The following is a 15,189-nucleotide window of genomic DNA, read 5'->3' on the forward strand; positions in this document are numbered from 1 at the left end:
GCATGTCGTTGTTAAATATGTCAATGTGTTTCTCGGAGAAAACAAAATCTGATTCAAAGGGGGTGTGGCAGAACTCTTCAAAGGGGGTGTGGCAGAACTCTTCAAAGGGGTGTGGCAGAACTCTTCAAAGGGGGTGTGGCAGAACTCTTCAAAGGGGGTGTGGCAGAACTCTTCAAAGGGGGTGTGGCAGAACTCTTCCACAAAAGACTCAGGGAGAAAACACACGACCGTCCTCGATGAAACGTGGCTATCGAGGAGGGGAGGAGCTTCTTCTGTTGTCCTAATAACTAATGGACATATCCTTGGCCACTGTTGACCACTGTTCAGGTCATGGAGGAGAGAGGACGGAGGAGGAGAGGGTCCTCTTCTGTTCTCCTAATAACTAATGGACATGTGTTTCTCGGAGAAAACAAAATCTGATTCAAAGGGGGTGTGGCAGAACTCTTCAAAGGGGGTGTGGCAGAACTCTTCAAAGGGGGTGTGGCAGAACTCTTCAAAGGGGGTGTGGCAGAACTCTTCAAAGGGGGTGTGGCAGAACTCTTCAAAGGGGGTGTGGCAGAACTCTTCCACAAAAGACTCAGGGAGAAAACACACGACCGTCCTCGATGAAACGTGGCTATCGAGGAGGGGAGGAGCTTCTTCTGTTGTCCTAATAACTAATGGACATATCCTTGGCCACTGTTGACCACTGTTCAGGTCATGGAGGAGAGAGGACAGAGGAGGAGAGGATGGTCTTTTGCACAAATGAGAATCTCCATACATCTCTCAATTTAAAAAAATAAATATATCTAATGAAACATTTTCTTATTTTAATTTAATTTTAAATATTCATATCATGTCCACAGTGATTTTCTGCATGTTTTCCCCAAATGGACTGAATGAATTGACACCTTAGTTGTTTAATTGACCACACCCCTCCACAGGATTGGCCGCGCCAGTAAAACCTTAGTAGTTTAATTGACCACACCCCTCCACAGGATTGGCCCCGCCAGTAACACCTTAGTAGTTTAATTGACCACACCCCCTCCACAGGATTAGCCCGGCCAGTAACACCTTAGTTGTTTAATTGACCACACCCTCCACAGGATTGGCCCGGCCAGTAACACCTTAGTTGTTTAATTGACCACACCCTCCACAGGATTGGGCCAGTAACACCTTAGTAGTTTAATTGACCACACCCTCCACAGGATTGGCCCCGCCAGTAACACCTTAGTAGTTTAATTGACCACACCCTCCACAGGATTGGCCCCGCCAGTAACACCTTAGTAGTTTAATTGACCACACCCTCCACAGGATTGGCCCCGCCAGTAACACCTTAGTAGTTTAATTGACCACACCCCTCCACAGGATTGGCCCGGCCAGTAACACCTTAGTTGTTTAATTGACCACACCCTCCACAGGATTGGCCCGGCCAGTAACACCTTAGTAGTTTAATTGACCACACCCTCCACAGGATTGGCCCGGCCAGTAACACCTTAGTAGTTTAATTGACCACACCCCTCCACAGGATTGGCCCGGCCAGTAACACCTTAGTTGCTTAATTGACCACACCCTCCACAGGATTGGCCCGGCCAGTAACACCTTAGTTGTTTAATTGACCACACCCCTCCACAGGATTGGCCCGGCCAGTAACACACCATTATTAGTGGCAGCAGAGGGTTTTGGTTGAAGCCTGGTGTACTGGTTACACCCTAAGGGAGGTTTGTTACCGTAGGCCTTTACTGTCTGTGTGTAAAATTGTTCAGATTAAAGGAGAAACCGTAGTCTACAATGACCTATAGAAGGGCTTCCTGTCTGTTGATCTGGTCTGAACCATGGACTGTAATAATAAACACATATCATCTTGTAGTCTACTGTACTACAGAGACATGCAACTGTTTACTACAGGGAGGGGGAATGGGGAGAGATGGGGGGGGAATGGAGAGGGGGGGAATGGGGAGAGAGGGGGAATGGAGAGAGGGGGGAATGGAGAGAGGGGGGGAATGGAGAGAGGGGGGAATGGAGAGAGGGGGGAATGGAGAGAGGGGGGAATGGAGAGAGGGGGGAATGGAGAGAGGGGGAATAGGGGGAATGGAGAGAGGGGGGAATGGAGAGAGGGGGAATGGAGAGGGGGGGGAATGGAGAGAGGGGGGAATGGAGAGAGGGGGAATGGAGAGAGGGGGGATGGAGAGAGGGGGGGAATGGAGAGAGGGGGGGAATGGAGAGGGGGGAATGGAGAGAGGGGGGAATGGAGAGAGGGAGGGGGGGAATGGAGAGAGGGGGGGGAATGGAGAGAGGGGGGGGGAATGGAGAGGGGGGAATGGAGAGAGGGGGAATGGAGAGAGGGAGGGGGAATGGAGAGAGGGAGGGGGGGGGGAATGGAGAGAGGGAGGGGGGAATGGAGAGAGGGAGGGGGAATGGAGAGAGGGAGGGGGAATGGAGAGAGGGGGGGGGGGAATGGAGAGAGGGAGGGGGAATGGAGAGAGGGGGAGGGGGGAATGGAGGGGGAATGGAGAGAGGGGGGGGGGGAATGGAGGGGGGGAATGGAGAGAGGGAGGGGGGAATGGAGAGAGGGAGGGGGAATGGAGAGAGGGAGGGGGGAATGGAGGGGGAATGGAGAGAGGGAGGGGGGAATGGAGAGAGGGAGGGGGGAATGGAGGGGGGAATGGAGAGAGGGAGGGGGAATGGAGGGGGGAATGGAGAGAGGGAGGGGGGAATGGAGGGGGGAATGGAGAGAGGGAGGGGGGAATGGAGGGGGGAATGGAGGGAGGGAGGGGGGGAATGGAGGGAGGGAGGGAGGGGGGGGAATGGAGGGAGGGAGGGAGGGGGGGAATGGAGAGAGGGAGGGGGGAATGGAGAGAGGGAGGGGGAATGGAGAGAGGGAGGGGGGAATGGAGAGAGGGAGGGGGGGAATGGAGGGGAGGGAGGGGGGAATGGAGGGGAGGGAGGGAGGGGGAATGGAGGGAGGGAGGGAGGGGGGGGAATGGAGAGGGAGGGGGGGGAATGGAGAGAGGGAGGGGGAATGGAGAGAGGGAGGGGGGAATGGAGAGAGGGAGGGGGGGGAATGGAGAGAGGGAGGGGGGAATGGAGGGGGGGAATGGAGGGGGGGAATGGAGGGAGGGAGGGGGGAATGGAGGGAGGGAGGGAGGGAGGGGGGGGAATGGAGAGAGGGAGGGGGGGGAATGGAGAGAGGGAGGGGGAATAGAGAGAGAGAGAGGGGGAATAGAGAGAGAGAGAGGGGGAATAGAGAGAGAGAGAGAGAGAGAGAGGGAATAGAGAGAGAGAGAGAGAGAGAATAGAGAGAGAGAGAGAGAGAGAGAGAGGGGGAATGAGAGAGGGGGAATGGAGAGAGGGGGGAATGGAGAGAGGGGGAATGGAGAGAGGGGGAATGGAGAGAGGGGGGGAATGGAGAGAGGGGGGAATGGAGAGAGGGGGGAATGGAGAGAGGGGGAATGGAGAGAGGGGGGAATGGAGAGAGGGGGAATGGAGAGAGAGAGGGGGAATGGAGAGAGAGAGGGGGGAATGGAGAGAGAGGGGGGGAATGGAGAGAGAGGGGGGAATGGAGAGAGAGGGGGGAATGGAGAGAGGGGGGAATGGAGAGGGGGGGAATGGAGAGAGGGGGAATGGAGAGAGGGGGGAATGGAGAGAGGGGGGGAATGGAGAGAGGGGGAATGGAGAGAGAGAGGGGGAATGGAGAGAGAGAGGGGGAATGGAGAGAGAGAGGGGGAATGGAGAGAGAGGGGGAATGGAGAGAGAGGGGGGAATGGAGAGAGGGGGGGATGGGGAGAGGGGGGGATGGGGAGAGGGAGGGGGAACTGGGTCAGGACTAGGTCAGGGATTAAGCAGGTTTCTTGGTTGACTGGGTCAGGGACGAAGCAGGTTTCTGGGTCAGGACTAGGTCAGGGACGAAGCAGGTTTCTGGGTTGACTAGGTCAGGGACAAAGCAGGTTTCTGGGTTGACTGGGTCAGGACTAGGTCAGGGACAAAGCAGGTTTCTGGGTTGACTGGGTCAGGACTAGGTCAGGGACAAAGCAGGTTTCTGGGTTGACTGGGTCAGGACTAGGTCAGGCATGAAGCAGGTTTCTGGGTTGACTGGGTCAGGACTAGGTCAGGCATGAAGCAGGTTTCTGGGTTGACTGGGTCAGGACTAGGTCAGGCATGAAGCAGCTTTCTGGGTTGACTGGGTCGGGGACGAAGCAGGTTTCTGGGTTGACTCGGTCAGGACTAGGTCAGGGACGAAGCAGTGGTCTGGATTTGTGTGTGTTTGTCGGGGTTGTGACCGGGACAGGGCGGTCAGCGGAGAGGAGGCATGGGGTCTGGCAAGGTGTCTGTTTGTAGGCAGTGTTTGTGTGTGTAGACAGGGTGTCTGGGTTAAGAGAGCTCTGGGGACAGAATCATCCAGGGAACGGAAGAGCATGAACTTTGTGAGGAAGGACAGAGAGCTAGGGAGGAGGGGGGGACGATACAGAGGTTATAGCAAGGCTAAGTTGAGAGACAGACAGGGGCAAGGAAGGAAAGGGGGAGAGAGAGAGAGAGACTGAGGGAGGAAGATAGGGAGGTCACAGCAAGGACGAGAGAGACTGAGTGTCGAAGATAGGGACAGGGGGCTAGGGGGGAGAGAGTGCTCACGCAGAAGGGTTAACGTGAGGGCGAGAGTGAGGTGGAGGACAGGGAAGGGGGATGGTTGACCGATGGAGGACGTTTGGGAGCTAGATAGTGAACATATTGGATAGGGAGAGAAAAGAGTGAAAGACAGGGAAAGGGTGTACGGAATGAGAGGGGAAGATGTGGAGGAGGAGATGGAGATGGAGAGGGTTGTCAAGAGGAGACTGAGTGCAGGAGACTTTGAGACTGAGGAGTGTTGGAGAGTTGAAAAGGTGGAGGGGTTGGAGAAGTGGAGGGGTTGCCCTGGGGTTGGAAAAGTGGAGGGGTTGCCCTGGGGTTGGAAAAGTGGAGGGGTTGACCTGGGGTTGGAAAAGTGGAGGGGTTGCCGAAGTGGAGGGGTTGCCCTGGGGTTGGAAAAGTGGAGGGGTTGGAAAAGTGGAGGGGTTGCCCTGGGGTTGGAAAAGTGGAGGGGTTGGAGAAGTGGAGGGGTTGCCCTGGGGTTGGAAAAGTGGAGGGGTTGCCCTAGGGTTGGAGGGGTTGGAGAAGTGGAGGGGTTGGAGAAGTGGAGGGGTTGCCCTGGGGTTGCCGAAGTGGAGGGGTTGCCCTGGGGTTGGAAAAGTGGAGGGGTTGGAAAAGTGGAGGGGTTGCCCTGGGGTTGGAAAAGTGGAGGGGTTGGAGAAGTGGAGGGGTTGCCCTGGGGTTGGAAAAGTGGAGGGGTTGCCCTAGGGTTGGAGGGGTTGGAGAAGTGGAGGGGTTGGAGAAGTGGAGGGGTTGCCCTGGGGTTGGAGAAGTGGAGGGGTTGCCCTGGGGTTGGAAAAGTGGAGGGGTTGCCCTGGGGTTGGAAAAGTGGAGGGGTTGGAAAAGTGGAGGGGTTGCCCTGGGGTTGGAGAAGTGGAGGGGTTGCCCTGGGGTTGGAGAAGTGGAGGGGTTGCCCTGGGGTTGGAGAAGTGGAGGGGTTGGAGAAGTGGAGGGGTTGCCCTGGGGTTGGAGAAGTGGAGGGGTTGGAGAAGTGGAGGGGTTGCCCTGGGGTTGGAAAAGTGGAGGGGTTGGAGAAGTGGAGGGGTTGCCCTGGGGTTGGAGAAGTGGAGGGGTTGGAGAAGTGGAGGGGTTGCCCTGGGGTTGGAGGGTGGAGGGGTTGGAAAAGTGGAGGGGTTGCCCTGGGGTTGGAGGGTGGAGGGGTTGGAAAAGTGGAGGGGTTGGAAAAGTGGAGGGGTTGCCCTGGGGTTGGAAAAGTGGAGGGGTTGGAAAAGTGGAGGGGTTGCCCTGGGGTTGGAAAAGTGGAGGGGTTGGAAAAGTGGAGGGATTGCCCTGGGGTTGGAAAAGTGGAGGGGTTGGAGAAGTGGAGGGGTTGGAGAAGTGGAGGGGTTGCCCTGGGGTTGGAGACGTGGAGGGGTTGGAAAAGTGGAGGGGTTGGAAAAGTGGAGGGGTTGCCCTGGGGTTGGAAAAGTGGAGGGGTTGGAGAAGTGGAGGGGTTGCCCTGGGGTTGGAGAAGTGGAGGGGTTGGAGAAGTGGAGGGGTTGCCCTGGGGTTGGAGAAGTGGAGGGGTTGCCCTGGGGTTGGAGAAGTGGAGGGGTTGCCCTGGGGTTGGGGAAGTGGAGGGGTTGCCCTGGGGTTGGAAAAGTGGAGGGGTTGGAAAAGTGGAGGGGTTGCCCTGGGGTTGGAAAAGTGGAGGGGTTGGAGAAGTGGAGGGGTTGGAGAAGTGGAGGGGTTGCCCTGGGGTTGGAGAAGTGGAGGGGTTGGAAAAGTGGAGGGGTTGCCCTGGGGTTGGAGAAGTGGAGGGGTTGGAGAAGTGGAGGGGTTGCCCTGGGGTTGGAAAAGTGGAGGGGTTGCCCTGGGGTTGGAAAAGTGGAGGGGTTGCCCTGGGGTTGGAGAAGTGGAGGGGTTGCCCTGGGGTTGGAAAAGTGGAGGGGTTGGAAAAGTGGAGGGGTTGCCCTGGGGTTGGAAAAGTGGAGGGGTTGCCCTGGGGTTGGAGAAGTGGACGGGTTGGAAAAGTGGAGGGGTTGCCCTGGGGTTGGAAAAGTGGAGGGGTTGGAAAAGTGGAGGGGTTGCCCTGGGGTTGGAAAAGTGGAGGGGTTGCCCTGGGGTTGGAGAAGTGGACGGGTTGGAAAAGTGGAGGGGTTGCCCTGGGGTTGGAAAAGTGGAGGGGTTGGAAAAGTGGAGGGGTTGGAGAAGTGGATGGGTTGCCCTGGGGTTGGAGAAGTGCATGAGAGAGTGGAGGAGAAGGAGACGGGGAGGGACGGAGGAGAGAGTGAATGGAAGGAAAGGGGGGGGGTGTTGAAAGGTGTGACCTCCTCATCCTCAGCTTCACTTTCTTCTCCCCTCCCGTTCCCTCATTTGTTTTGGTTCCTGCCAGCATTCATGTTTGTTTAGTTATGTTGTGTTCTTTACCATTCTCCTCCTTCTCTCCTGTTTTTGTCCTTTGTTTCAGCCTTCATATACACGACACACACACACACACATAAACACACACACACACACATAAACACACACACACGCACACATAAAACACACACACACGCACACATACACACACACACACACACACTGCACACACACACACACACACACACACACACACACACACACACACACACACACACACACACACACACACAGAGAGAAAATTGGGTTGGTCATGACCCCATGGAGAACTGTTGTTAGGCAGGTCGGTCCTGGGGACAAAGTGGATGCCAAGGGTGAAAGAACAGAGAGCTGAGAGCACACAATGAGCTGAACTCTACACACAGAGACACAATGAGCTGAACTCTACACACAGAGACACACAATGAGCTGAACTCTACACACAGAGACACACAATGAGCTGAACTCTACACACAGACACACACAATGAGCTGAACTCTACACACAGACACACACACACAATGAACTGAACTCTACACACAGACACACACACACAATGAACTGAACTCTACACACAGACACACACACACAATGAACTGAACTCTACACACTCACACACACACTTTATTGTTGTATTGATATGAATATTTATTGATTAGTAAATATTTTCTCCAATAGAGTACTACCACTAAACCAGACGACGAGTACTACCACTAAACCAGACGACGAGTACTACCACTAAACCAGACGACGAGTACTACCACTAAACCAGACGACGAGTGCTACCACTAAACCAGACGACGAGTGCTACCACTAAACCAGACGACGAGTGCTACCACTAAACCAGACGACGAGTGCTACCACTAAACCAGACGACGAGTGCTACCACTAAACCAGACGACGAGTACTACCACTAGAACATTTGGGTTTCTTATTCTGAACAAGACAGCTCGTTATGTGATAAATACCTGGAGGTTGGACAATTGTGTGTGTGCGTGCGTGTGTGCGTGTGTGTGTGTGTGTGTGTGTGTGTGTGTGTTCGTTCGTGCCTGTATTATTAAACAGTCTTCGTGTGTTTCTCTCTTTGGTCCCGTCTGAGGGAAAACTCCGTGTAGGGCCAACGCTGTTGTTTACATGATCATAATTTCTATCAGATTTGTGTGTGTGTGTGTGTGTGTGTGTGTCTGTGTGTGTGTGTGTGTGTGTGTGTGTGTGTGTGTGTGTGTGTGTGTGTGTGTGTGTACAGTAGAACAAAGGCATATTGTTCAGGTCCAGTCTTCACCACCATGGTAATATGGTGGAATTTAAACATGGGGCGAGAGACGGAGAGAGAGAAGAGAAAACAAAATGAATGTCTTGATTGGAAATGGGATTCTACTTCCTGGTTTTGTGTCTTTGTGTCTTTTTGTCTGTGTGTGTGTGTGGTATGTGTCTTTGTGTGTGTGGTATGTGTCTTTGTGTGTGTGGTATGTGTCTTTGTGTGTGTGGTATGTGTCTTTGTGTGTGTGGTATGTGTCTTTGTGTGTGTGGTTTGTGTCTTTGTGTGTGTTTCCCTACTGGCAACACTGTCCTAATGAGAGCCCCCCACTAAGATGTCTGTTGGTCTGTCTGGCAGCAGAGAACATTCCAGAATCTAGAGACACCAAACTGTTCTGTTCATGACTGGAGATATCTGCCTTAGACCCTGTAGTCATCAGTAACGTGGCACTGCTCGTGTGTGTGTGTGTGTGTGTGTGTGTGTGTGTGGTTGGACGATTTGGAGAAGCGTGTGTGTATTATTAAACAATAGTTTAAGCAGAGTGAAGGTTTCTTGGTGGTAGTGTGAGGAAATGCAGCCCACACGATAGCTGTACCCCCCGAGGGTCTTGTTGACCTCTGCATACACCCCACACTTCTCTCCAGAGTGTTGGTGTTGTGTATCTGACTTCATGGAGGTTGTCCAGTCAGCTTTACGGCCTGTATTGAAGTTTAGTCCTCTTAGTAGAACTACTCTGGAGACCTCCCTGCCCTCTAACCCTCTAGCAGCCTCTCACCCACTCATCCATCCACTCCACCCTTCCCCTCTCTCTCTCTCTCTCTCTCTCTCTTCATTCTCTCTCTCTCTCTCTCTCTCTCTCTCTCGTTCTACTCTCTCTCTCTCTCTCTCTCGTTCTACCCTCTCCTCTCTCTCTCTCTCTCGTTCTACCCCCTCTCTCTCTCTCTCTCTCTCTCGTTCTACCCTCTCTCTCTCTCTCTCTCTCTCTCTCTCTCTCTCTCTCTCTCTCTCTCTCTCTCTCTCTCTCTCTCTCTCTCTCTCTCTCTCTCTCTCTCTCATTCTCTCTCTCTCTCTCTCTCTCATTCTACCCCTCTCTCTCTCTCTCGTTCTACCCTCTCTCTCTCTCTCTCGTTCTACCCTCTCTCTCTCTCTCTCTCTCTCTCTCTCTCTCTCGTTCTACCCTCTCTCTCTCGTTCTACCCTCTCTCTCTCTCTCGTTCTACCCCTCTCTCTCTCTCTCGTTCTACCCTCTCTCTCTCTCTCTCTCTCGTTCTACCCCTCTCTCTCTCTCTCGTTCTACCTCTCTCTCTCTCTCTCGTTCTACCCTCTCTCTCTCTCTCGTTCTACCCTCTCTCTCTCTCTCGTTCTACCCTCTCTCTCGTTCTACCCTCTCTCTCTCTCTCGTTCTACCCTCTCTCTCTCTCTCGTTCTACCCACTCTCTCTCTCTCGTTCTACCCTCTCTCTCTCTCTCGTTCTACCCTCTCTCTCTCTCTCTCGTTCTACCCTCTCTCTCTCTCGTTCTACCCTCTCTCTCTCTCTCTCGTTCTACCCTCTCTCTCTCTCGTTCTACCCTCTCTCTCTCTCGTTCTACCCTCTCTCTCTCTCTAGTCCTACCCTCTCTCTCTCTACCCTCTCTCTCTCTCTCTCTCGTTCTACCCTCTCTCTCTCTCTCTCGTTCTACCCCTCTCTCTCTCTCTCTCTCTCTCTCTCTCTCTACTCGTTCTCTCTCTCTCTCTCGTTCTACTCTCTCTCTCTCGTTCTACTCTCTCTCTCTCGTTCTACCCCCTCTCTCTCTCTCTCTCTCTCTTCTCTCTCTCTCTCTCTCTCTCTCTCTCTCTCTCTTCTCTCTCTCTCTCTCTCTCTCTCGTTCTACTCTCTCTCTCTCTCGTTCTACCCTCTCTCTCTCTCGTTCTACCCTCTCTCTCTCTCTCTCGTTCTACCTCTCTCTCTCTCTCTCTCTCTCTCTCTCTCTCGTTCTACCTCTCTCTCTCTCTCTCTCTCTCTCTCTCTCTCTCTCTCTCTCTCTCTCTCGTTCTACCTCTCTCTCTCTCTCTCGTTCTACCCTCTCTCTCTCTCTCGTTCTACCCTCTCTCTCTCTCTCTCTCTCTTTCTCTCTCCTCTCTCTGATGGACTGCTGTGGTATGTCTCTTCAATAGACATTGTTCTCATTGAGAGAACTGCCAAGGTGCTGAAAAGCATTCGTCCAAGGTCCTAATTTTTCTTAGGAAATATTAACAGTTTATGTCTTCTATCAAATCTTTTTTCGAATTTATTTTATTGGAAACATTTTTCATTATAACATCGCACCAGATGTGAGTGAGCATGGTTCTGGCCTGGTTCTGGCATGCTTCTGGCCTGGGTCTGGCTTGGGTCTGGCCTGGATCTGGCTTGGGTCTGGCCTGGTTCTGGCCTGGTTCTGGCCTGGTTCTCTGGCATGGTTCTGGCCTTTAGTTTCAGCTTCCCTGACTGTGGAGGGTTATCAGCCCAGCTTTGGTGTCTTATCTCTGGGCTGGGGCAGTACTGTGGGTCCTGGTCTGGGTCTCAGCTAGAGGCGATAAGGACAGAGACCGGGGCTACTGTTGGAGGAGGATGGAGAGGGGGCCTGGGGTTTATCACTAAAGCAGTGTGTGTGTGTGTGTGTGTGTGTGTGTGTGTGTGTGACACTGGTTCAGTCATACTGAAGAACCGGAGCAGAATCTGTTGTGAGATATGCTACAGATATGCTCGACTTTGAAGAGAGATTGATGACGCCAGTGGAAACAGAAGACCTTAGTGACTGTCCAATCACTGACTCTCCCTTGAATGAGAGTGCCTTTTGTACCCAATATCAAACTTTTGTTTTTCTACCAAAATCCTCTAATCTGTTTCCGTCTTGACTTTTAACCTCTTTCAAATGTTTTTTTGTTTGTTTTGGTTGTTAATCCAAACCTGTTTTTAATCAGTTAAAACGAGTAACTGATGAATGTCAATACGTATGGCGATCCAAGGGTTGTCATGGCTACCGTCTCCTCTCTGTTGCCGTCGCGCACGGCCGGTCTCTAAGGATGTTGTCCATGTTGTTGTTTTTTACCCAGGGTTCCCGGGAGCAGTTTGAGAACTACTACAGGAATCAGAGAAGGAAACAGGCTCGCCTCGTACTGCAACCCCACTCTAACATGGTAGATATCACCCCTCGCCTCGTACTGCAACCCCACTCTAACATGGTAGATATCACCCCTCGCCTCGTACTGCAACCCCACTCTAATATGGTAGATATCACCCCTCGCCTCACCTCGTACTTCAACCCCACTCTAACATGGTAGATATCACCTCTCACCTCGTACTGCAACCCCACTCTAACATGGTAGATATCACCTCTCAACTCGTACTGCAACCCCACTCTAACGTGGTAGATATCACCTCTCACCTCGTACTGCAACCCCACTCTAACATGGTAGATATCACCTCTCACCTCGTACTGCAACCCCACTCTAACATGGTAGATATCAGCCCTCGCCTCGTACTGCAACCCCACTCGAATATGGTAGATATCACCTCTCGCCTCGTACTGCAACCCCACTCTAACATGGTAGATATCACCTCTCAACTCGTACTGCAACCCCACTCTAACATGGTAGATATCACCTCTCAACTCGTACTGCAACCCCACTCTAACGTGGTAGATATCAGCCCTCACCTTCCTGCTGTCCCCTTCCCTGCTGTCAGCCCCCTTCCCTGCTGTCTACCCTCCCTGCTGTCTACCCTCCCTGCTGTCTACCCTCCCTGCTGTCTACCCTCCCTGCTGTCTACCCTCCCTGCTGCTCTACCCTCCCTGTCTACCCTCCCTGCTGTCTACCCTCCCTGCTGTCTACCCTCCCTGCTGTCTACCCTCCCTGCTGTCTACCCTCCCTGCTGTCTACCCTCCGTCCCTCCCCATCACGCCAACTTCAAAAACAGAAGCCATGTTGTTATCCTCTTCTTCCTCTAGCATGAAACCTTGGAAGGATACAGAAGGTACTTCAATCAAATCGTAGGGTAAGTTCCCCTCCTCTCTCCATCCTTCTCCCCTCTATTCATCAATCCATCTACAATCATAGTATTTCTTGGCGTGGATGGATCACATGACTGGATAGGATGTGTGTTCAGCTATTCAGTGACACTTCATTTAAAAACTGTACCAGCTTTCCTTCCTTAAATAACTCTGGTCCACGCCTCTCATCTACCCGTCTTCTCATTCTGACCACACTCCTCTTTTCTCCCAACCTCTCCTTTCTCTGGGCTTGCTGGCCTAACACACACACACACACACACACACACACACACACACACACACACACACACACACACACACACACACACACACACACACACACACACACACACACACACACTACACACACACACTACACACACACACTACACACTACACACACACTACACACACACACTACACACACACAGGAAAGTGTTGAATGAGGATTGATGGTGTGTGGGATGTGAGGTGGCATATCCATGTTATTCCGACAGTCTGGATGGGAATATTGGGAATGTTCACTGTCTGGAGCAGAGAAGACAGACACTTCTCCAAATATCCCATCGACCAGGGCTCTCTCTCTTCTTTCTATCCGTACTAGGGTTGGGCGACGCCTGGAATGACGTGACGTCCCCTCGACCTGTCCAAACATCGTTGATATACGATATATCGTCTTTTTTCTGTGTGTTTTATCCGGGCAGGGAAGGATGCAATGTAGAGGACTGTAATGACACACATTTGACTATCATTATTATGCTTAGTCTAGGCAGTATGGAATTGTTCTTATTTAGATTGGTACAAAAGCCTACCTCATTGAGGATGCCATCTGAGACGTTCAGCCTACCTCATTGAAGATGCCATCTGAGACGTTCAGCCTACCTCATTGAAGATGCCATCTGAGACGTTCAGCCTACCTCATTGAAGATGCCATCTGAGACGTTCAGCCTACCTCACTGAAGACGCCATCTGAGACGTTCAGCCTACCTCACTGAAGACGCCATCTGAGACGTTCAGCCTACCTCACTGAAGACGCCATCTGAGACGTTCAGCCTACCTCACTGAAGACGCCATCTGAGACGTTCAGCCTACCTCACTGAAGATGCCATCTGAGACGTTCAGCCTACCTCACTGAAGATGCCATCTGAGACGTTCAGCCTACCTCACTGAAGATGCCATCTGAGACGTTCAGCCTACCTCACTGAAGATGCCATCTGAGACGTTCAGCCTACCTCACTGAAGACGCCATCTGAGACGTTCAGCCTACCTCACTGAAGACGCCATCTGAGACGTTCAGCCTACCTCACTGAAGATGCCATCTGAGACGTTCAGCCTACCTCACTGAAGATGCCATCTGAGACGTTCAGCCTACCTCACTCTGAGACGTTCAGCCTACCTCACTGAAGATGCCATCTGAGACGTTCAGCCTACCTCACTGAAGACGCCATCTGAGACGTTCAGCCTACCTCACTGAAGACGCCATCTGAGACGTTCAGCCTACCTCACTGAAGATGCCATCTGAGACGTGCCATCTGAGCCTACCTCACTGAAGATGCCATCTAGAGACGTTCAGCCTCACTGAAGATGCCATCACTGAAGATGCCATCTGAAGATGCCATCTTCAGCCTACCTCACTGAAGATGCCATCTGAGACGTTCAGCCTACCTCACTGAAGATGCCATCTGAGACGTTCAGCCTACCTCACTGAAGATGCCATCTGAGACGTTCAGCCTACCTCACTGAAGGAAACGGTGACCCACTGGCATTGTGGAGAGGGAATGAGGTTCTTTGTGAAACATCTCCGACACCGACTCATCCCATCTATCCCATTTTCCCATTTATAGTATTTAAAACACTGCTGCGTGAACTGTAGTTAACGTCTTTTTGACAAAATTTCAAATCTGACATTTTTGAGGTGTGTTCTAGTGCTCTGGGCGGTGTGTTCTAGTGCTCTGGGCGGGGTGTTCTAGTGCTCTGTGCGGCGTGTTCTAGTGCTCTGTGCGGCGTGTTCTAGTGCTCTGGGCGGGTGTTCTAGTGCTCTGTGCGGCGTGTTCTAGTGCTCTGGGCGGGGTGTTCTAGTGCTCTGGCGGCGTGTTCTAGTGCTCTGTGCGGCGTGTTCTAGTGCTCTGTGCGGCGTGTTCTAGTGCTCTGTGCGGCGTGTTCTAGTGCTCTGTGCGGTGTTCTAGTGCTCTGTGCGGCGTGTTCTAGTGCTCTGTGCGGCGTGTTCTAGTGCTCTGTGCGGCGTGTTCTAGTGCTCTGTGCGGCGTGTTCTAGTGCTCTGTGCGGCGTGTTCTAGTGCTCTGTGCGGCGTGTTCTAGTGCTCTGTGCGGGTGTTCTAGTGCTCTGTGCGGGGTGTTCTAGTGCTCTGTGCGGGGTGTTCTAGTGCTCTGTGCGGGGTGTTCTAGTGCTCTGTCTGTGTTCTAGTGCTCTGGGCGGGGTGTTCTAGTGCTCTGGGCGGGGTGTTCTAGTGCTCTGGGCGGGGTGTTCTAGTGCTCTGGGCGGGGTGTTCTAGTGCTCTGGGCGGGGTGTTCTAGTGCTCTGGGCGGGGTGTTCTAGTGCTCTGGGCGGGGTGTTCTAGTGCTCTGGGCGGGGTGTTCTGGTGCTCTGGGCGGGGTGTTCTGGTGCTCTGGGCGGGGTGTTCTGGTGCTCTGGGCGGGGTGTTCTAGTGCTCTGGGCTGGGGGTGTTCTAGTGCTCTGGGCGGTGTGTTCTAGTGCTCTGGGCGGTGTGTTCTAGTGCTCTGGGCGGTGTGTTCTAGTGCTCTGGGCGGGGTGTTCTAGTGCTCTGGGCGGGGTGTTCTAGTGCTCTGGGCGGGGTGTTCTAGTGCTCTGGGCGGGGTGTTCTAGTGCTCTGGGCGGGGTGTTCTAGTGCTCTGGGCGGGGTGTTCTAGTGCTCTGGGCGGGGTGTTCTAGTGCTCTGGGCGGGGTGTTCTAGTGCTCTGGGCGGGGTGTTCTAGTGCTCTGGGCGGGGTGTTCTAGTGCT

General features: G+C 53.1%; 2 protein-coding genes across 2 annotated transcripts in view; both read left to right on the forward strand.

Annotated features, from left to right (window-relative positions):
* The window catches only part of LOC112259691 (gastrula zinc finger protein XlCGF57.1), a 1,127,091-nt gene that overhangs the window by 104,267 nt on the left and 1,007,635 nt on the right, over positions 1-15,189 (forward strand). The window lies entirely within an intron of this gene.
* The window catches only part of exoc6b (exocyst complex component 6B), a 168,564-nt gene that overhangs the window by 52,320 nt on the left and 101,055 nt on the right, over positions 1-15,189 (forward strand). Inside the window, 2 exon segments of the mRNA XM_042329384.1 lie at positions 11,275-11,358; positions 12,168-12,214. Coding sequence (XP_042185318.1) covers positions 11,275-11,358; positions 12,168-12,214 — 131 coding nt within the window.

This window comes from Oncorhynchus tshawytscha, linkage group LG10 (genome assembly GCF_018296145.1).
Source record: "Oncorhynchus tshawytscha isolate Ot180627B linkage group LG10, Otsh_v2.0, whole genome shotgun sequence".
Taxonomy (NCBI): Eukaryota; Metazoa; Chordata; class Actinopteri; order Salmoniformes; family Salmonidae; genus Oncorhynchus; species Oncorhynchus tshawytscha.